The following is a 20,342-nucleotide window of genomic DNA, read 5'->3' on the forward strand; positions in this document are numbered from 1 at the left end:
CACATGTGGGTGTGTGCGTGTTCACATGTTTACACATGTGTGGTCCTGTGTGTAAGCACATGTGCCCCTCTGTGTGTGTACACAGGCGTGTACCTGTGCATGTGTGTGGTCCTGTGTGTCCACGCGTGTGTGCGCCTGTGCGTGCATGTGCGGGTATATGCACTGCTGTGTACCTGTGTGGTCTGGGTGTTCACACCTGTGTGGTCCTATGAGTGCTTGCACATGTGTGTGCGTATCTGTGTACACGTGTATATGAGTGTGTTACCTCCTTCATCACCCAACAAACACACATGGAGCAGGAGGGAAACAGAATAGGTAGCTGCGTGCGGTTGCCACGGTGAAGTGACAACAAGCAAACTTCAAGGATCCAGTGAGGACGCAGGTCCAGGCTTCACCGGGAGGCCCGGCGTCCCCCGTGCTCTCAGTCCTGGCTCCGTCCCTCACCACAGCGACACCTGCCCGGGAAGCTGAGGTTCAACGTGTCCTCACTTCCTCCTGTTCACTCTGCCTCCACACGCTCCATACCACCTCCTCCTCCTTCCTAAGAAAAGTGTGAGCGTTTGTAACTGGGAGGACGCTGCGGAAAAGGCAGAGGGTGTACCCCACGCGCCTCCCGCTGCGCCTGAGCCGGGTGAGCAAGCAGCTGAGAGCGGGACAGCTGCGTGGGGACCAGTGCTGTCCCTGCTCAGTCCGTCCACCAGGGGGAGCCCTGAGCGTCCACCAGGAACCAGCATCCGGAGGAGGGAGGCCAGGCCACAGGGTGGGGCTGTGCCCTGAGGGCCGGCTCTGCCCACTCTGACCCCAGAGCTGCCTCCAGGCAGAGGGAAAGGCCAGGGGCCGTGCCGCCCAGACCTCCCACCCGCCCGCTGACTGCAGGGTGAGACGGGACCCGCTGGACACGCTCGGTGACCAGCCAGGGAGGCTCTTTACACATCGGCCGTTTAACCCTCATGTTTGTCGGGTGGGACGGCGAGCCTCCCACGTGGGTCGGTCTCAGGACCTGCTCACCGTGAGCCCTGCCTGGTGCGCTCGGTGCATAGAGCGTTGGCCCGCAGACCGGAGGGTCTGGGCTCGGTTCCCAGGCAAGGGCACATCCTGGGTTGCAGACCCACCCCAGCCGGTCGGGCACGTGTGCAGGAGGCCACTGACCAATGTGTGTCTCATCGATGTCTCTCTCTCTCTTTCTCTAACCCTGTCCCTTCCACTCTCTCTAAAATTCAGTAGGAAAAAAATATGTTCTTGGGTGAGGCTTAACCAAAACACACAGGTGCTGACCACCTGGTGGGTGCCAGGCGCCGGCGGAGCAGAGTCCAGGCGGGGAGGGACGGAGCGGGCAGAGGGCCCCGTGCCGACAGGGTCAGGACTAGCTCTGGGTCTGCACGCGCCCGGCAGAGGTGAGCCCGAACGGGCCCTGAGGTATCTGCCTGAGGCCAGCCCAGGAGTCACCGCACCTCACGTCCTCGACCTGGAGCAGGCGGCCTCCCTGTCCCCCACCCCCACCCCCCAGCCAGCACTCCGAACCCCGGGACCCCGTGCAGTCCAGCACTCAGCATCCTGAGGTGAGACCAGGGGCAGATAGGGTGAGCGGAGCCGAGGGCCGGCTCCTCGGGCCTCCGGACGCCTGGGCTTCGGTTCCGGCCTCGGGGCCAGCAGAGGCCCACACGCTCGGCCCAGCCTCAATGTGGCTGTTTTTTTGTTGTTGTTGTTGTTTTTTAAGCATTTTATTCCTTAAAGAGTTTTCACTGTTCATTTGCTTAGTAAGCACTTTTTATTTTTTTAATATATATATATATATATATATATATATTTTTTTTTAATTGATTTCAGAGTAGGAGAGGGAGAGATAGAAACATCCATGATGAGAGAGAATTATGGACTGGCTGTCTCCTACACGCCCCCCACTGGGGATCGAGCCCACAACCTGGGCCTGTGCCCCGACCGGGAATCGAACCGTGAGCTCCTGGTTCATAGGTGGACACCCAGGCTGGGCTTTAGGGCAAATCTGTGGTGTGTGAGCTGCACTTGGGATAAGAACCCAGTATTTACTGAGAGAGAGAGAGAAACAACATATAAAAATCCCTGCTTCAGAGCCTACAGACTGCGGACCCTGAACCCCAGGCCCTGGCGCCTGCCCTGAGATTGTCCAGGTTGGGGAGAGGCGGTGCCGGGGACAGTGGCACCTGCGCAGACGGGTGACGGGTCAGGACGGCAGCCGCCTCCGTGGGTCCCAGCGTGGGTCCCAGCGCGGTCCCTGGGGTCCGCAGACCTCGGCCTCCTCGTGAGGACCCGATTCTTTCTCTTACAGATGAGGAAGCCCAGGCTGTAGGGGGGGCCTCGCTCGAGGCCGCGGGGATCCGGCCCCTGGTTGACATTGGTGCAGAAGGAAGGTGGGAGGAGAACCGGAGTGTAGAGGGCCTCCCTCCCCGTCACAGGGCAAGTGTCTGGGCTGCTTCACGTGTTTAAGAAATTTCAGCCCGACCCGGTGTGGCTCGGTGATTAGAGCGTCGGACTACGGACAGAGGGGGTCCCTGGTTCGATTCCGGTCAAGGTCATGTGCCTTGGTTACAGGCTCCATCCCATGCAGGAGGCAGCCAATCAACGTGTCTCTCACATCGATGTTTCTCTCTGTCTCCCTCCCTCCCTCCCACTCTCTAGAAATCAATGGGAAAGTGTCCTCAGAGGAAGATTAAAAAAAAAAAAAAGGAAAGGAAAGAAATTTTACATTTGTCCTAAAAGCCTCTAAAACAGCGGTTCTCAACCTGTGGGTCTCAACCCCTTTGGGGGTCGAATGACCCTTTCACAGGGGTCGCCTCAGACCATCGGAAAACACATATATAATTACATATTGTTTTTGTGATGAATCACTATGCTTTCATTATGTTTAATTTGTAACAATGAAAATACATCCTGCATATCAGATATTTACGTTACGATTCATAACAGTAGCAACATGACAGTGATGAAGTAGCAACGAAAATGATTGTATGGTTGGGGGTCACCATAACATGAGGAGCTGTATTGAAGGGTCGCGGCATCAGGAAGGTTGAGAACCGCTGTTCTAGAACAATAAAGACTAGAAGGGAAAGCAACCAAACGGAAACAGAACGCGGGGCTGCGACTGTTCTTTCCGGTGTGTTCCTGGCCTTCTCTGCGAGAGAGAGAGAGAGAGAGAGAGAGAGAGAGAGAGAGAGAGAGAGAGGGGGAGGGAGAGGTGGGTGGGGGGAGGACTCAGCCCTTGATTCTAAAATTCACAAGACTCCTCCCAGGAAGACTCAGATGGTGCCGGGGTGGTGGGGGCGTCTCTAACCCAGAGGGATGGAGGGGGGCGGCCATCAATAGGGATGGAGGGCAGAGTAGGCGCTGGCTCCCCAGGGGGTGGGTGCCGCCGAGTCCCTGAGCAGATGCTGGGAACTGAGGCTGTTTCGGTGCCGGTGGGCGTGGCTGAGGCGAGTTCCTTCTGGCCAAGAACACGGAGCTCTTGGGCCCGTGAGTGTGAGTCGGACGGGCGGTTGGCGGAGACGGTGAGGTTCCTGGCTGTGCCGTCTGTGCACCTGGGACCAGGCTGGGACAGTTCTGTACACGGTTCCGAAAGCGGCGGCCGACACTGGCCGCCCTGTGGTTCCTGCAGCCGCACGATGGTTTCCACGGCGGCCACGCGGCGAGGAGGGCTCCGGGCAGCCTCGCCCTGTGCCCGCGCGGGCATTCTGTCCTGTGTCTGGCACAGTGGCCTTGGCCGTGGTTTTGCTGCGGCAGTTGGGGGTGGGGTGGGGGGAGGGGGTGTATTTTCGAAGAGCACAGCACGTGAGCACCCTTGTCACTTAGCTTTCTTCCACTCACTCCGATGGCGTTACTTTCCATGACTTCTCAAATCGTTTGGAACGAAGATCTATAATATATATATTATTGATTTCAGAGAGGCAGGGAGAGGGAGAGGGAGACACATCAATGATGACAGAGAATCATGGATCGGCTGCCTCCTGTACACCCCACACTGGGGATCGAGCCTGCAACCCCAGCCTGTGCCCTGATCAGGAATCGAACCCTCACCTCCTGGTTCACAGGTCGATGCTCAACCACCGGGCCACGCCGGCCGGGCTAGTATCATGTCTTTTCATAAATATCATAGCTGTTCTATATGTTAGATCTTCACCCTCCGTGCTGGTCCATCCGCCTCACACATCAGACATTGATACAAATAATCAGCGAGGCGGGAACTCACACCGGCTCCCATGCAGCCCCTGCAGATGGCGCCAGGGTCTGCTCCCAGGGCACATGTCCCTCCGATTCCTGTGTGCCCGCCCTCAGTCCCTCAGGTGAGCGCCCCCAGCACCCGTCCCTCAGCACCTGCCCCCCAGCACCTGCCCCCCAGCACCCGCCCCCCAGCACCTGCCCCCCAGCACCTGCCCCCCAGCACCCGCCCCCCAGCACCCGCCCCCCAGCACCTGCCCCCCAGCACCCGCCCCCCAGCACCTGCCCCCCAGCACCAGCTCCCCCAGGCATCCACTTCCCCTAGCATCCACCCCCCAGCACCTGCCCCACAGCACCCGCCCCCCCCGGCACCCACTTCCCCCAGCATCCACCCCCCTGCACCCACTACCCCTACACCCACTGCCCCAGCACCCGCTCCCCCAGCAACTGCCCTACCCAGCACCCGTCCCCCAGTACCCATCCACCAGCACCCATCCCCCCAGCACCCGCCCCCCTAGCACCCACTCCTCCCAGCACCCAGCTCCCAGGACCCATTCCCCCAGCACCGGCTCCCAGTCCCTGGCACTGGCGCCAGGTGGGCCCTCACTGAGCGCCCGTCCTGTGGGCTCAGGCTGGCGTCCTGCAGCCCTGGGGGAGGTTACATGTGAGAAACGAGAACTGGCTGGGGGGGCCTCTGATCACCCCGATCCTTGTGCGTGTGACATGGCTGAGCACGTGCACACTGACTGTAGAGTTCACACCTCGCGGGCTGGGGGCCACCGTCTGGGACAAGCTGAGACGGAGGGTCCAGACCCGCTCGGCCGCCACCCCAGGCTCTGCGGGGTTGGGGTCCAGGTCCCTGTGTCCCGAAGCCTCGATGGGCTTCACACTCCCTGGAAGGAAACACGCTCCTCTCAGCCCAGGGACAGAGGGAGGCCGGCCCGGGGTCTGCAGGTCCTGGCCCGGGGCGCGGCGGGCAGCGGGCGGCCACGGAGCCCGGCGGCGTCTCAGGGCCGAGTCGGGGCTGCGCAGTCCCTTCCGTCCGAGGCCTGGCAGCTGCCCGCAGCCGCCTCCGAAGAGGTGGGCTATTCATGCTCTGCCTGCTCCCCGACTCCCTCTAATGAAGAGTCTCCAACAAAAGCCAGGAAGGAAGCGGAGAAAGGGCCCATTGTGGCGCTCACGCTGGGACGCCCTGCCTCGCGCACTCGGAACAGCCGTCCTTTGTGCGCGCTGCCCGCCTGGGAGCTTCTCTGGAACGTCTGTCCTGCGCTCCGTGTGCTTGTGGGTCCCCAGTGCACCAGCCGCTCACACTTCCCCTCCTTCCTGTCATTCTCTGTGCTCGCCGCTGTCCCCGTGAACCGTCCCCAGGCACCCACTCCCCCAGCACCCACTCCCCCAGCACCCGCCCCCCCCAGCACCCGCCCCCCTGGCACCTGCTCCCTGATGTCGCGGTGGCCCTGCTGCTGAGTGTACCGGGTCCCCTGACTCTCGAGTGCGGGCGTGTGGGGTGCGCACCCCCCTTTGTCCTTCCAGGCATCTAGGCATCCCCTGGAGGGATGGATGGTTGCCCCACTCGGCAGGTCGGACCACAGCCCAGCGACCCCAGGCCTCTTTCCCGGCCATCACTGGCAGGGCTCCCCTAGGCTGGAGGTGTTGACGTTAAAAATCTATTTCTACATTAAGTCTTTTAAAAAAGATATTTGTATTGATTTCAGAGAGAGAGGAGGGACAGGGAGAGAGAGAAACATTAATGATGAGAGAGAATCACTGATTAGCTGCCCCCTACTAGGGATGGAGCCCACATCCCTGGCGTGTACCCTGACAGGGAATGGAACCGTGACCTCCTGGTTCATAGGTCGATGCTCCACCCCTGAGCCACGCCGGCCGGGCTGTTTCTACATTAAATTTAAAAACAACAGTCAGCGTCAGAGAGAGGTTTCCCCTCCCTCACAGACCCAGGAGCGAGAGAGAAATGACCTCGCGAAGCTCAGCTCGGCGTGTTCCCCGTGGCCTGGCGGCTGTGCCGAGTGGCCACGGTGTCCCCGGCGTTAGTGTCACCGTGAGAGGCAGGCGTGAGACGGTGACAGCGAGTCACCCCTCCCCCTGCAGGGAGCCACCCTTTCAGGGCCCCCAGCCCGCAGCCAGGAGACTGCTGCCTTCTCGGACCGGAAGGTCCTCCCCTCAGATCATCTCTTGTGAGACCAGAGCTCACTGTCGCGCTGTGACGGCGCAGGCACAGCCCGAGGCTGCGGGAGACAGGGCCCCGGGCCACAGGCCCCGAGTAGCTGTGCAAGTCCCCACTGCGTTACTTAGGTCTCAGTTTGTTAGGATTTTAAAACCCTACTTGCTTTGACAAGCAGCTTCGATTCAGCGCAGGGCCAGGCTGGGCACCGGTGCCTTCTCGGGCCCCAGGTCCGGCCACAGTCCCGGGCGGGACCAGAATCCCAAGGCAGGTTCAAAACGCCCTGATTTTTGAGGGGATTTCGCTCTCGGTCACACATGCGCCTGTGGCTCCCCCACGTCAGGGGTTTCTGGGGGGAGCTGTGTGTGTGAGATCCTCGCACCCCAGCCCCCACATTTCCACTGAGTCCGGCGGGTGGTGGGCGCGTCGGGCGGGGCGGGGTGGCGGGGACGGAGGTGCGGCTGACGTGGCCTGTGTCCCCGCCCTGATTCCCGCAGTGAGCCTGCCCCTGGGGCCCGGCGGCTCCTGCGCGGACGGGGGTCCCTGCGGTGCCCGCGGAGGCCGATGAGACCGTGTCCGTGAGCAGCTGTTTCGCATCCGAGGACACGACGGAGGACTCGGGGGTGGTGAGCTCGCCCTCGGACATCGTCTCCCTGGACTCCCAGCACGACAGCACCAAGTCCCGGGACAAGTGGGCCACCGACCAGGAGGACGGCAGCGACCAGGACCTGGCGGGGACCCCGGAGCTGGGTCCGCCCAAGAGCCCCGCGTGGGAGAGAAACGGCCTTGGGCACTGGCATTCCAGGTGAGTGGGGGGGTGGCCGGGGGAGGGAGGCACCCCAGTCTCCAGGGGAGACGTCATGGGCCACAGTGACCCAGCAGAGACTCCCTAAGTGTCTCGTACCCACCAGGTGCCACCCCCAGGGCCCCCTCTCCTGACCCACAACCATGTCAGCACACTCCACATGGGCCTGCGTCGGTAACCATACGGGGTGATGTCTTGTTAGTTTATACCCGTTTATAAACACTGTTTTTTAAGTGTGTGTATATAAATATATATATATATGTATATATATATATATATATATATATATTATTGATATCAGAGAGGAAGGGAGAGGGAGAGAGAGAGAAACATCAATGATGAGAATCATGGATCGGCTGCCTCCTGCATGCCCCACACTGGGGATTGAGCCTGCAACCCGGGCCTGTGCCCTGACCGGGAATCGAACCGTGACCTCCAGGTTCACAGATCAGTGCTCAACGGCTGAGCCACGCCGGTCAGGCAACACTATCATTCTCTTAGTGTACGATTCCCCTCAACATCCTGTGCAAGATTTATCCAGGATGACTGTGTCGTTAGCGCATGTATTTTCCCATTTTTAATGAAAGGACACGTAGGTTGTTGAGGATTCCACGGCCGGACGTAATGAGCAAGGCGTGTGTGGGTCTCTGTTTGCACATAGAGGGTTTCCTAGAAGAGAAACGATTAGACTCTCAGAAAAACTCATTTTTTAAAACACGTTTTTATTGACTTCAGAGAGGAAGGGAGAGGGAGAGAGAAATAGAAATATCTATGATGAGAGAGAATCATTGATCGGCTGCCCTCTGCATGCCCCCCACGGGGGATCGAGCCCACAACTGTGCCCTGACCGGGAATTGAACCCTGACCTCCTGGCTCATAGGCTGATGCTCAACCCCTGAGCCATGCCGGCCGGGCTGCCCCTCATTCTTGTTAGCAAGAGTGGTGAGCCCCCTCGGGGCCCCGCCCTGTGCCCGCTGCCCCTGCCCCGGGGGAGTGGGCAGCTCCCCTCTCTGGGCAGACTCTGGGTCGAAGCTCACCGTTGTTGACCTTTGCCCTCATCGTGGATGCGGCGATGCCCTCCCCGTCACCACGCTCGGCAGCCACGCCCGTGTGAGAAAATGCCGCTGGTAATGTTTGTTCAGCACGTGCGGCCCGGAATCTAAGCGTCTGGGCTGTGTTTGTTCTTTATTTTCTTGGTCTTAAGCCAAAACAAACTGTCAATAAGAACCGTGTCTGAGGCCCGGGGGTGTGTCGGGCTGCAGCGTGGTGCCAGAGCGAGCGACGGCGGGGCTGCCTCGAGCTGAGATGAGTCGGCGCCTCCTGCCGGCTGTCGGCTCCTCTGGACTCGAACTCTGGCCCTGCTGCTTGTCCAGGGCAGCCGCCTCCAGCCCAGGGACAGAGCGCTCCGCTCGGTCTTCGTAGGGGGAGAGAGAGGGTGCAGGCCCTGAGTAACCCTTGGGAGAAGCGGCTGGCGGTGGGTGGGGAAGGAGAAGCAACTGTCACTCCATCCCTTCCTCCGGAGATTTCATGTTGGAAAGCCAGACAGGGCCTTTGGCACTGGCTTTGGGTTTTGCCGGGTAATCCGTTCACGCCGGAGTCCAGAGCCTGGAGCCGCGGCCCAGCAGGGCCCCAGGAAGAGCCAGCTGCGGGCGATCGTGGCCCCTGGGCCCAGAGGCGAGGGGCCGGGCATCCCCCAGAAACGCGAGCCGCGGCCGATCCTCCACCCCCAGGCCGCTGGCCTTGCCACTTTGTGAAAGAAAATGATTGCTCATTAGAGGGTCAAAGAGTATTTAAGACGCTACCCACTTAAAAAGCATCTTGTCACTCAAGCTGCTTTGAACCAAAGCGAACACAGTTCTGAAAGCAGACAGAAGGTTCCGGTTGAACTCAGCAGCTCACCCTGGCCACAGGCGACTGGCTCGCTGTGTCCGCCGGGGCCACGGGCAGGTGCGCTGCATGGAAGAGACGGCTGGCCCTTGAACTGCACGGGAGCGGGTCGGGGCGCCAACCCCCCTGCAGTTGAAAATCCAAGGGTAGCTTTCGACTCCCCAGATGCTTGTTGTCCCTGAGTATCTGCAGGTGGGTGTGGGGGAGGAAGCCCCGGGTGGGGCCGGAGAGGGAGCTGTTACTCCTGTCGCTGCTGTGACCCTCCTCATTGTTCCTCTGTTTCCTGATGAAGGGCCCAGGATGCACGGCCTGTGGGTGGCCTACGCTGGCCTCCAAGCCCTGTCCCTCTGCCACCTGCCCAGGATGCTCATTAAGCCAAGTGAAAGCCTGCAAAGGCCACACTGGGACACCTGTCCCCGTGCTGGGCCATTGCCGTGGCCTCCACCCCCGAGGCTCTGGGGGCCGGAGGGAGCCTCCTCCTGGGCCCAGGAACCCCCTGGCTGTGTGGGCGGGGCTGGTGGGTGACGAGGCCCAGCCCCTGGCCGCCCTGTGCCTTGGCAAACTTGGCCTCTAGGTGGCCTGGCTCCTTACCACCCTCCCAGGCAGGTGCCAGGTGTGCTGAACACGGCCCAGGTCAGCACACAGCCCGGGGCGGGTCAGCTTGTCTGTGCAGCGTGGACTTTGGACGGTGGGGTGGGTGGGAGCAGATGTGGTCGGAGGCTGCTGACCCTTCGGGGCCAGGCTCACACGTGCACCCCACGCCATCTGCGTCGGAGCAGCTCCGAGGACCATAGGGCGCAGGGAGTGGGAACGGCACGGGTTTGAGCGGGAGCTGGGCCTTCCTCGGATGTTTCTAGAAAGGATGAATGAGATGAGAGCCGAGGGAAACGCGGGCGCTTCCTTCTCTGTGCTCTTCCCTAGGGCGGAGAGGGCCTCGGCAGCCCCCGGGGAGGACGGCCGCCTGCTCATCGCCGGGCAGTGGGAGCAGACCCTGGCGGGCCTGGACGAGGACCTGGAAGGTGAGGACTGGGCCTGCATGGACGCGACCCGGCGGCACTGGCTGAGGCTGCCTCTCTGGGCGCACGTGGGTGATTTCTCCACGAGAGACGCCTGCGGAAGGAAGGGCCGTTCAGTCAGCAAAGGCTGAGCCTCAAGGCCTTGTGCTGAGGCCTCCTGGTCCGGCCAGGGCTCCTCTGGGGGGAAGGGAGGCTGTGACTGTCCCCCGGCAAGTGTAGGTGACAAACGGAGTGACACTGAAATGCGTGTGAATAACTTACATGCACAGGAGCCTGGGACCCCGATCGTGGCTGGGCATGGGAGGTCCTGGGCGCGGGCTCCTGGGCGCGGGAGGTCCTGGGTGCGGGTGGTCCTGGGAGCGGGTGGTCCTGGGTGCGGGTGGTCCTGGGAGCGGGTGGTCCTGGGTGCGGGGGTCCTGGGCGCGGGGGGGAGGTCTTGGGCGCGGGAGGTCCTGGGAGCGGGTGGTCCTGGGTGCGGGTGGTCCTGGGAGCGGGTGGTCCTGGGTGCGGGGTCCTGGGCGCGGGGGGGAGGTCTTGGGCGCGGGAGGTCCTGGGAGCGGGTGGTCCTGGGTGCGGGTGGTCCTGGGAGTGGGGTCCTGGGCGCGGGTGGTCCTGGGTGTGGGTGGTCCTGGGCGTGGTGGGGGGGTCCTGGGTGTGGGTGCTCCTGGGTGCGGGGTCCTGGGTGCGGGGTCCTGGGTGCGGGTGGTCCTGGGTGTGGGGGGGGTTCTGGGAGCGGGGGTCCCGGGCGCGGGAGGTCCTGGGCACGGGGGGGGGGGGGGTCCTGGGTGCGGGAGGTCCTAGGCACAGCAGGTCCCGGGCGTGGGAGGTCCCGGGCACGGGAGGTCCTGGGCGCGGGGGGGGGGGTCCTGGGTGCGGGAGGTCCTAGGCACAGCAGGTCCCGGGAGTGGGAGGTCCTGGGCGCGGGGGGGGGGGGGGGGTCCTGGGTGCGGGAGGTCCTAGGCACAGCAGGTCCCGGGAGTGGGAGGTCCTGGGTGCAGGTGGTCCTGGGAGCGGGGTCCCGGGCGCAGGAGGTCCTGGGCGTGGGCTCCTGGGCGAGGTCGGTGACCCTGGGCAAACTCCTTCGCAGGGATGGACGACAGTTATGAGACCGACAGCAGTTCCATCACCGGCTCCCTCAGCAGCGCATCTGGTCGCCGCCTGCAGGGCGCCATCCCCGACGGTGACACCGACGCCATCCCCGTGACCTTCATCGGGGAGGTGGATGACCCTGTGGAGCCGGGGCTGTTTTCCAACAGGAACAACAACGCCGGGTCCTTCGACCGGGGGAGCGTGGCCGGCAGGTGGGCCCGCCTGCCGCCCGCCCAGGTGGAGGCCCCGCAGCAGGGAAGGAGGGGGCTGGAGGGGCCCGGTGCACCCGCCGCCCCCCAGGACGTCGGGAAGGAGGGCCAAGGGGCCTCGTCCGACCCCCGTAAAGATGTGAACCCCGTGAACACGGAGCCCAGGGCGGCCTCGGAGCCTCCCAGGCACGACCGGAGCGCCAAGGAGCCGGGGCAGGGACGCGGCGCCGGTCCCAGCGGGCGGACGCAGGCCGCCGAGCCTGCAGACTGTCGGCCGGGGACGGCGAGGGAAGCCGAGGACCGGAAGGGCGCCGCGGCTCCTCCGTCCTGGTATCAGCGAGGCCAGAACCCAGGCGGGAGCTTCGGCCTGAAGCACGGCCTCACCACGTACAAGATCGTGCCCCCGAAGTCGGAGAGGCGGTGCTACGACCCCGGGGTGTCGCTCTCCACGGGCGCCATCAAGATCGACGAGCTGGGCAACCTGGTGAGTCCCCCCGGGACCGGGGGCAGGACCGTGGCCCCGGCCTCCTCTGCGCTCGAGAAAGAAACCCAGCCCCTTGGGCACGTCCGGGAGTTCCCCAGGGCCGGCTCCACGGAGCAGCTCTCGGGCCGGCCCCCCGCCGCCCCCCGCCACGCCAGCCACGTCTCAGCATCCAGCCGGCGGCCTCGGGGCGGAGCCAGGCCCCCTGGGCCCTGCAGGGCCGTCGCCCCAGCAGCCGGCTGCCCACCAAGGAGAGGGGCGCGGTCCTGAGCCCGGGACCCACCCGCCGCCCCTGACAGCCACTGGTCACACGAAGGCCCCAGCAGCGAGCACCTCCCAGGTCCTGTTCCTCAAGCCTCAGAGGAGGACGTCGAGTCAGTACGTGGCCTCCGCCATCGCCAAGCGCATGGGGCCGCCCAGAACCCAGGCCGCCGCGGCGGGGAGGCCGGGCGGAGCCAGGAAGCCCTGGGAGGGCGCGGCGCCCGAGCTGCATGGACGGCCTCACACCGGGAGAGACGCCACGGCCCCTGGCCCACGCCCGGGGCCACATGCGTGTCCAGAGGAGGCCGCGGCCCCCTGCGGTCGCCTTCCCCCAGCCCACAGGGAGGAACCAGCAGAACCAGCGGCGGGAGCCCTGCCCCGGGGCAGGGGGGACAGCCCTCCCGGGAGGCCGTCGGCTCAGGACGGTGCTGCCGACGCCCACGGTGGGCCCTCCATCCCCCTCGCCACCGCCGCCCGGAGGGACCGTGGGTCCGTGGGACCAGGCCGTGGTTCAGGTGCAAAGCAGAGCCCGAGGGACCACAGCACCGGCTCAGCCTGGGACCCCAGCGGCTCGCCGGACGGCCCCAGGAGCCCGCCGCCCCCGCCTGGTGAACGGCTCCCGGTGGGCCCCCGAGCACAGCGAGCCCCCCGCCTCCCTGAGGGCGTCCAGCAGGGACAGCCACGCCGCCCCCGAGCTGGAGGGGAGGCCCGGGGTGCTGTGCACAGAGATTTGCGAGGCCGAGGAGTCGCCGCCCCCCCAGCATCTTCGGGCCAAAGAAGAAGTTCCGCCCCGTGGTCCAGAGGCCAGCGCCCAAGGACACCTCCCTGCACAGCGCCCTGATGGAGGCCATCCACTCGGCGGGCGGCAGGGACAGGCTGCGGAAGGTGAGCAGCAGGCCTGCGGGGCGTGGCCTCCTCCCTCACCTGTGGGCCTCCTCCCTCCTCACCTGTGGGCCTCCCTCCTCCCTCACCATGGGCCTCCCTCCTCACCTGTGGGCTCAGGGGCGCAGGGGGAGCATGGGGGAGATGAACAAGGGGACAGGGCGTATCTGAGCAGAACCACTAAAGACATAAGGCGGATGGTGGGGCCTGTCCGCACCCCTTCAGGCCCCTGACTGCCCTGGGAAGACGCCCCGAGCCCGGGAGTGGAGGCAGGGCAGTCACACAGCTGCTTCCCGAACAGCAGAGGTGTTAGTGGACGGTCGGGCCAGGGCCGCTCCTGCCTGACACTCCTCAACACCAGGAGGACGTTCTGCCTTGGCCGGTGGCATAGTGGTTAGAGCTCCAGCCTGCACACCCAGGGGTCGCGGGTTTGACCCCGGCCCCGGTCGGGGCGTGCACAGGAGGCAGCCCATCGAGGTGTCTTTCTCAGACATATTGGTGTTTCTCTCTCTTTCTCTCTCTCCCCCTCCCTTCAGCTCTATCTAAAATCAGAGGAAAATATCCTCGGGTGAGAATTAACAAACACGATAGGGGCATGTTTAGGGCACGCCTCCCCGCACCCAGGCATGTAGGCTCACATCTTCCCTCCCTTCCCTGCTGCACCGAGTACGGCGGTGCCTCCTGGGTCCGAGGTGAGTGCCTGACCCAGGAGGTCGCTCTCACAGGCACCACGGAGGCTGCTTAGCCAGGGGAGCACCCAGCATCTCCTCCAGGCTATAGAGGGGAAACCGAGGCAGGCGCGTCCAGGACCTGGCCCAGGTCACATGGCGCTGGTGGGACCCGGGACTCCACCCAGGCCTGCAGCCCTGGACAGCCAGGGGCAGTGACCGGAGGGGCCTGCATGTGGGGTCCCCCAGGCATGGTGGTCACTATTCCAACAAGGTCAGCGCTGACGGCATGGGCTGAGAGCCGTGGTCGGCAAACTGCAGCCCGCGAGTCCCATGTGGCTCTTTGGCCCCTTGAGTGCGGCTCTTCCTAAGCCTTAGGAGGACCCTAATTAAGTTAGTAACGATGTACCTACCTATATAGTTTAAGTTTAAAAAATGTGGCTCTCAAAAGAAATTTCAATCGCTGTCCTGTTGCTATTTGGCTCTGTTGACTCATGAGTTTGCCGACCACTGGCCTAGAGTGTAGGGAGCGAAACCCCGCCTCCTGCGGGCGGGGGCTGTGACACGCGGGCTGCCTCCGGCTGCCACTGCTCCATCCTGTGTGTGACGTGTACTGACACTGACCGTTCTAGACGCCAGAGCCCAGCGCAGAGGGAGGGCCCAAGAAGCTGTGCTACGTGGAGCCGGAGAGCGAGCACTCGGCCCTGCTGGCGGCCATCCGGGGGCACCGCGGCGCCTGCAGCCTGCGCAAGGTGAGGCCGCGGCGGGACTGCAGAGTTCAGGGCGACACTCGGTCTTTCAGATGTGGGTGCCCCCAGACTAGGCGGAGGGCGGTCACTGTGTGGGAGGCCAGGGCCCAGGAAGTGCCCCCCCCCCCCACCTACCCACCCCCACCCCCAACCCCCACCCGGCACTGGGCATTTCCCAGATTCCTGGAGGGGCCCCACCTGGCTCCAGGGCCTGGTTCCCCCCGAGGCAGCAGCCTGGCCTGGTTTGACCCAGCCTCAAGGGCCAGCGTGGCCCTGAGTTTAGGGGCAGGAGGGGGTCCCCGGCTTCCACAGCCAGGGTCCCCAGTGAGACAGGTGCATGAGCTCTGAGTGGGGATGGGGGGTCCTCCAGGCAGTGGGTCCCGTTGGCACCGTGGCCCCGGGCCTGGCCCCTGCCAGACAAGCAGGTCTCAGAGAGCACGACTGCCCCTGCTCCGGGCCAGCGGTGCTCTGGGGGGCAGACGCAGCCGGTGCCGCCCTCGGGAAGGGCCCTGGCACGTTGTCCTCTCGCCCTCTCTTCCCAGGTGGCGTCCTGTGCCTCTGAGGAGCTCCGGAGCTTCCGAGAGGCTGCGAGGTCCGCGCACGGGCCGGAACCATCGGGCCTGGGAGACCCTGGCAGCCAGTCCCCACCCGCCCTGCCTCCCCTGCCCCCTCCGGCAGCCCCAGCTCCTCCTCCCGCCTCCAGGACAGCGCCCAGGGCCAGCGCCAGCGCCCTCGGCACCCCGGTGGACGCCAGGCAAGCCTTGATGGACGCCATCCGCTCGGGCACAGGGGCAGCCAGGCTGAGGAAGGTGATGCGGGCTGTGTGTGAGCCGGGCCTTGGGGGCGAGGGGGCCTGGAGGAATGTGCCACCCGCAGGCGGGCGCCCGGCCCTGGGACAGCAGCAGGGTGAGGGGGGGGTGCTGTGTCCTGCACCCCCCATCCAGCAGGGCCCTGCACGCCCTCACAGGGGAGGCGGTCAGCCCGACTAGCTCCTGGGGATGCAGGGGAGGGCGCGTCAGCCACTAACCCCTGAGCAGTCCGACACCCGCCCTGCGGGCCCGGGACAGCCTGCGCAGGAGCCTAAAATATGTCCCTGGAACCTGGGTCACATACGTGGTCCACAGCCTGGGTCCGTGGCCCATCCCAGCCAGGCCGGGCCCTGGCGGTGTCTGCTGGGTTCGCAGCGAGTGCACGTGGTGCGTGTTACGGCCTCTGACCTCTGCAGGTGTCCGGAGCTTGAAGGAAAATGCACGGAGCCTGCTCTTTGCAAATGGAGCCAACGTGCTCCTTAAAGCTGCGTTCACACGTGGTTCCCAGCTTGGGGGGCCCTTGGGGGTCTGGATCTCTCGATGATAATGGCTTTGAGCATGTTTTCATATGTCTCTTGGCCTTCTGTATGTCCACTTTGGAGAAGTGTCTATTTAGGTCCTGTGCCCTTTTTTTAACTGGATTGTGTGTCTGCCTTTTGTTAAGTTGTGTGAGTTCCTCATATATTTTGGAGATTAGCCCTTTATCCGATGTGTCATTGCCAAACATGTTCTCAACCTTTGCCTTTAGAGGCACTGACATATCCTCTCAAAATTCTGCAAACCCAATTGTGTGCTGCTGGGCCCACACCCCATGCGGGCGGAGCCGAGAGGAGCCTGAGCTCTCAGGGGCAGTGCAGCGGGGACGCGTGAGCCTGTGTCTGCTTGTGGCCACCACCCATACTGGCTCGGCACCCGGGCCAGTGGTGAGCCCAGCACGGTTCCTGCCTGGGGAGCCCCTGCTCCGGTGGTGAGGGAGCCCCAGGCGGGGACAGAGAGCTTGGCAGAGGGGGTGATGGGGGCGGCCGGCCGAGGTCGGGGAGCAGGACCGCCTGCCCCAGAGGCTATGCCTGCTTGTTCTGGGAGAAGGACTGGTCATTTCCCACCAGGAAAGGGGCGTCTCCAACAGAGAGATACCGCAGGCAGAGGCGGGCCCAGGGTGGGGACGGCCACGGGGCTCAGAGAAACCAGGAGGTGGGGGCGGACCCTTGGGAGCACTGGCCAGGGGCGGGGTCTGCAGACACACCACCTCGGGGGCCCCCAGGTTCCACACCTTCGCCCCTGAGTGCCACAGCGAGGCACCGAAGGCGTTTCAGTGCGTTTGTGTGTCTGGGTTTCCTCCTCGGCCCTGAGGGGATGGGGACCCACTAGAGCCAGCGTGGTGGATGAGGCCCTGGAAAGACGGGCCTGCGCACGCTCCTTGGTGCCAGACGCCTGCGGCCTCGCCTTCCACCGGCCTGATAACGGCTCTCTTTCCACCGCAGGTGCCCTTGCTCGTGTGAACCGGCAGTGAGCCCGGACCGGGGCAGAAACCCGGCTGCCAGACGCCCCTGTCGCCGCTCAAGCCGCCACGAGCGAGGGGCTCCGGGACGCGCTGTGCTGCCCGCCTGCCGGCCAAGCCCGCATCACTGCCCCGGGCTCTGCGTGTGGCTCCCAGGGAGGACGCCACCCCGCCTGGCGCCTGTGCCAAGGATGTACTGTTTGCCTCTGAGTAGTTCTCGTTGCCAATAAACGCTTCCCGTTGGCAGGTTGCTGGGAGCCCACAGGCCACTTAATTAGAACACCGACGGGCACTGGGAACAGATCACACGGAGGCCGCTGAGGCCTCACCGCACACAGCGCCGGCCAAGCCGTCCAGTGGTTCCAAACCTCCCGCATCCTGAGCGCCCCGAGCTGCCTGGCGCTCCCTGTTTGGCGGAACGAGGAGGAGGAGGAGGAGGAGGAGGAGGAGGAGGAGGAGGAGGAGGAGGAGTGGGAAGGCCGCCTCCCGGGGGACTCTGGGGAGTGCGGAAGCGGTCGTGTCTGAGGCCTCCGCTGTCAGGGGTGCAAACCTCATGGAGGGTGGCCGGCCGCTGAGGTCATAAAGACGGAGATGTCTAGAGAGCCTTGCACGGAGCTGAGATGGCGGCTCTGAGTCCTGCGAAGGTGGGTGGGGGGGCCCGAGACGGCACGGCGTCTGCGTGCACGTGGGTGCCCCCTGGCAGCTGGCCCCGCGGGCTGTGATGAAGCCGGGACCTCCCCTGGGAGGCCGAGCACGGAGCCCGGCGACCTCCCCGGAGCCTCGAGACCTGCACGGGCCAGGAGCGGGTGCTGGGTATCGCCGAGATGGCCTCCGATCGGCTAATACTTCGTGACGACGGAGCGGTCTGGCCCTCGCCCAGCAGATCCTGTCTCCCTGCAACACACGGCAGCCCCCTCGCAGGGCGGCCGGGGCCCCAGTGTTTATAACGATGTGCAACCACAGCGGGCGCCTTTCACGTGTACCCCCATATACTGTCATCGCGAGGAAAGCAGCTCTGTGAGGGGACAGACGGAGAGGAGTTGGTGGCGTGAAGCTGCGTGTGTGGTGAGACGCCCTGAGAGTCGCGGGACGGGCTCTGTGCTGTCTGACTGGCTTCCCTCACCCTCCCCGGGCGGCGAGAGCGTCCAGCCAACGGCTCCTAAACCGCACTGTCCCCAAAATGTGTCTCTGGTGCCACAAATAAAAGCTCCTGAAATCGTAGCTGCGGTGTGGGTTTCGTGAGCTCCGGCCGCTGTGGGTTTGGATAGCCTGTTCCCAGAACCGCAGAAACTCCCGTGTTCCATCCACAGGTGTGTGCGCGCGCAAAGCTGGTGCACCCCATGCTGGTGAACCCCAAATCTGGCTCCTCCCTCGTCACAGCCCAGCGGGCGACATCGCCAAGAAGGAAGTATTCCCATCTCAGGAGACTGAGGCCGACGCTTTTCTTTTTCCTCCGATATTTTTTATTGATTTCAAGAGAGAGAGAAACATCCATGTGAGAGCAACACACCGGCTGGCTGCCTCCTGCACGCCCCTCCCAGGGTCGAGCCAGCACCCAGGCCCGTGACTGCCGGTCAAACAGGCCATGTTTCGGTGCACAGGGCACACCCAGCCACTGAGCCACACCAGCCAGGGCCCCAAAGCACGTTGATGGTTGTCACAGACGGGAAGTGTCCGCCCCTGTTCCCCAGGCACCAGTGTAGAAAGGGTCCCCTACAGCCCGAGTCCGCGGGTCTGGGCACAGGGACCCCGGGGGCCCTGCGGTTGGAGCCCCAGAGCCGGGACTCCCTCGAAGACACAGTGCAGCCGGCCCGTGACCTGGTGTCCGGCGAGGACAGCTGGGTCCTGTGGGCGGCTCCTCGCCCTGCTCCTCGGGCCGCCTGCTGAGCAGCGAGCCCACTGCTGAGGCCGGGCGAGGACGGGAGGCAATGCAGCCGTCGGGGAGCCGGGCACGCCTGGCGGGACGCTTCTTGGCCGAGGGCAGGCGCAGGAGGGTCCACAGAAACCCCGTTAGGGGACCGAGCGTGGCTCCTGGGCTCTGGGCTGGGCTTCCCATGGCCGAGGGTCCGGCCAGCTGCCCTGGCACTGGCCCTGCGCCCCGGAGAAGGGCGGGGCCTGGGAGGGACGGCAGAGCCATGGCCACTTGCTGCCCAGGGGGACTCACCAGGGAGACGGCCATGAGACGGTGATGAGACGGCGAGGCCTGCGGGGCAGTGCAGACTGCGCTCCTCTCACTGAAAAACCTGACTTGCGAGGGTCCCTCCTGCTCCCCTCAGGTCCCTCCTGCTCTTCTCGGGGTCCCCCCTCCTCTCGGATCCCCCTGCTCCTCTCGGGGTCCCTCCTGCTCCCCTCAGGTCCCTCCTGCTCTTCTCGGGGTCCCCCCTCCTCTTGGATCCCCCTGCTCTTCTCGGGGTCCCTCCTGCTCCTCTCGGGGTCCCTCCTGCTCCTCTCGGGGTCCCCCTGCTCTCCTCGGGGTCCCCCCTGCTCCTCTCGGGGTCCCTCCTGCTCCCCTCAGGTCCCCCTGCTCTCCTCGGGGTCCCCCCTGCTCCTCTCAGGGTCCCCAGGGGCCACCAGGCAGCAGCACCAGGGCGGGTCCCCAGGGGGGTTCCCGTCAAACGCCACATGGGGACACCCTCCCCGATGGAGATTTCCCGGGCACCTGCTCCGGGCGCACGTGGTCGCCCGCACGGGGAGGGTTCTGTTCTCATTTCCTGGCTTTTCCCAAGTTTTCTTCACGAACAAGTGCCACTGGACCGTCACAAAGTAGCCGTGGGCAGTCGCGGCTGGGATCCAGCGGGCCTGGGAGGGTGGCTCTGGGCAGAGAGTGTCCGTGTGCCCCTGGCCCGTCCTGGCCCCAGGGCCCGAGGCTCCCCGGCCTGGCTCCCGCCTCCAGCTGGCTCCGAGGCCTGGCATCTGACTTCCCCGGAGCGCGCTGGCCGCCCCCGGCCCTTTCCCGAGGCTCCTGCCCGCGAGGGGCGGCCTCTGGCCTGACCGGTCCCATCAGAACGGCTGTTCCAACGTCGGCTGCCGCCGATGGGGACGGGGACCTCCAGCTTCTCTCAGACATGGCTCTGACCTCACCTCACGACAGGCGCTGGCGAGGGGCGCGCGGCGGGGGTGTGGGCGAGAGACATGTGGTAACACGTACCCAGGCCCCGTGATGGACACAGTGACCCTGTGAGCTTCCTCATCTACAACCCCGGGCCAGTGGGCAGCGAGGGCACCGTGAGGGGGTGAGTGCCGCAGGGCAGGGCGCCTGGACGCCATCCGTCATGTCGGCCTCCTGGGCTAGGAGGGAAGGTGGGAAGGGGTCAGGGGCCTGAGAATCTGTAGTTCAGCAGGTCCCCAGGTGAACCCCACTTTGAGAACCACCCCTCCAGGCCACTCCCTCCTGCTCTGAATGCGGGCCCGTCGCAGGGAGAGAGGTCTGCTCCGTGGAAGGATTTTCCAGCTCTAGAGTCTCCTCCGCAGAAAAGTCACCTGAGCCGGCGGCGTGGCTCCGTGGTTGAGCATCAGCCTGTGAACCAGGAGGTCACGGTTCCGTTCCCGGTCAGGGCACAGGCCCGGGTGGCGGGCTCCATCCCCAGAGTTGGGCGTGCAGGAGGCAGCCGATCCATG

The 20,342-nt window shown here is 64.6% G+C and overlaps 1 protein-coding gene across 1 annotated transcript in view; it reads left to right on the forward strand.

Annotated features, from left to right (window-relative positions):
• Positions 1–16,974, forward strand: part of COBL (cordon-bleu WH2 repeat protein) — a 93,330-nt gene extending 76,356 nt beyond the window's left edge. Inside the window, 10 exon segments of the mRNA XM_070424826.1 lie at positions 6,868–6,901; positions 6,903–7,175; positions 9,984–10,081; positions 11,166–11,991; positions 11,993–12,721; positions 12,723–12,861; positions 12,863–13,003; positions 14,301–14,420; positions 14,960–15,226; positions 16,708–16,974. Of these exon segments, the coding sequence (XP_070280927.1) occupies positions 6,868–6,901; positions 6,903–7,175; positions 9,984–10,081; positions 11,166–11,991; positions 11,993–12,721; positions 12,723–12,861; positions 12,863–13,003; positions 14,301–14,420; positions 14,960–15,226; positions 16,708–16,725 (2,645 nt within the window). The 3' untranslated portion in view covers positions 16,726–16,974.
• Positions 16,975–20,342: the final 3,368 nt, after the last annotated feature.

The sequence above is a fragment of the Myotis yumanensis genome, unplaced genomic scaffold, assembly GCF_028538775.1.
Source record: "Myotis yumanensis isolate MYYU_CA2020_CCGP unplaced genomic scaffold, mMyoYum1.0.hap1 SCAF_9, whole genome shotgun sequence".
Classification (NCBI taxonomy): Eukaryota; Metazoa; Chordata; class Mammalia; order Chiroptera; family Vespertilionidae; genus Myotis; species Myotis yumanensis.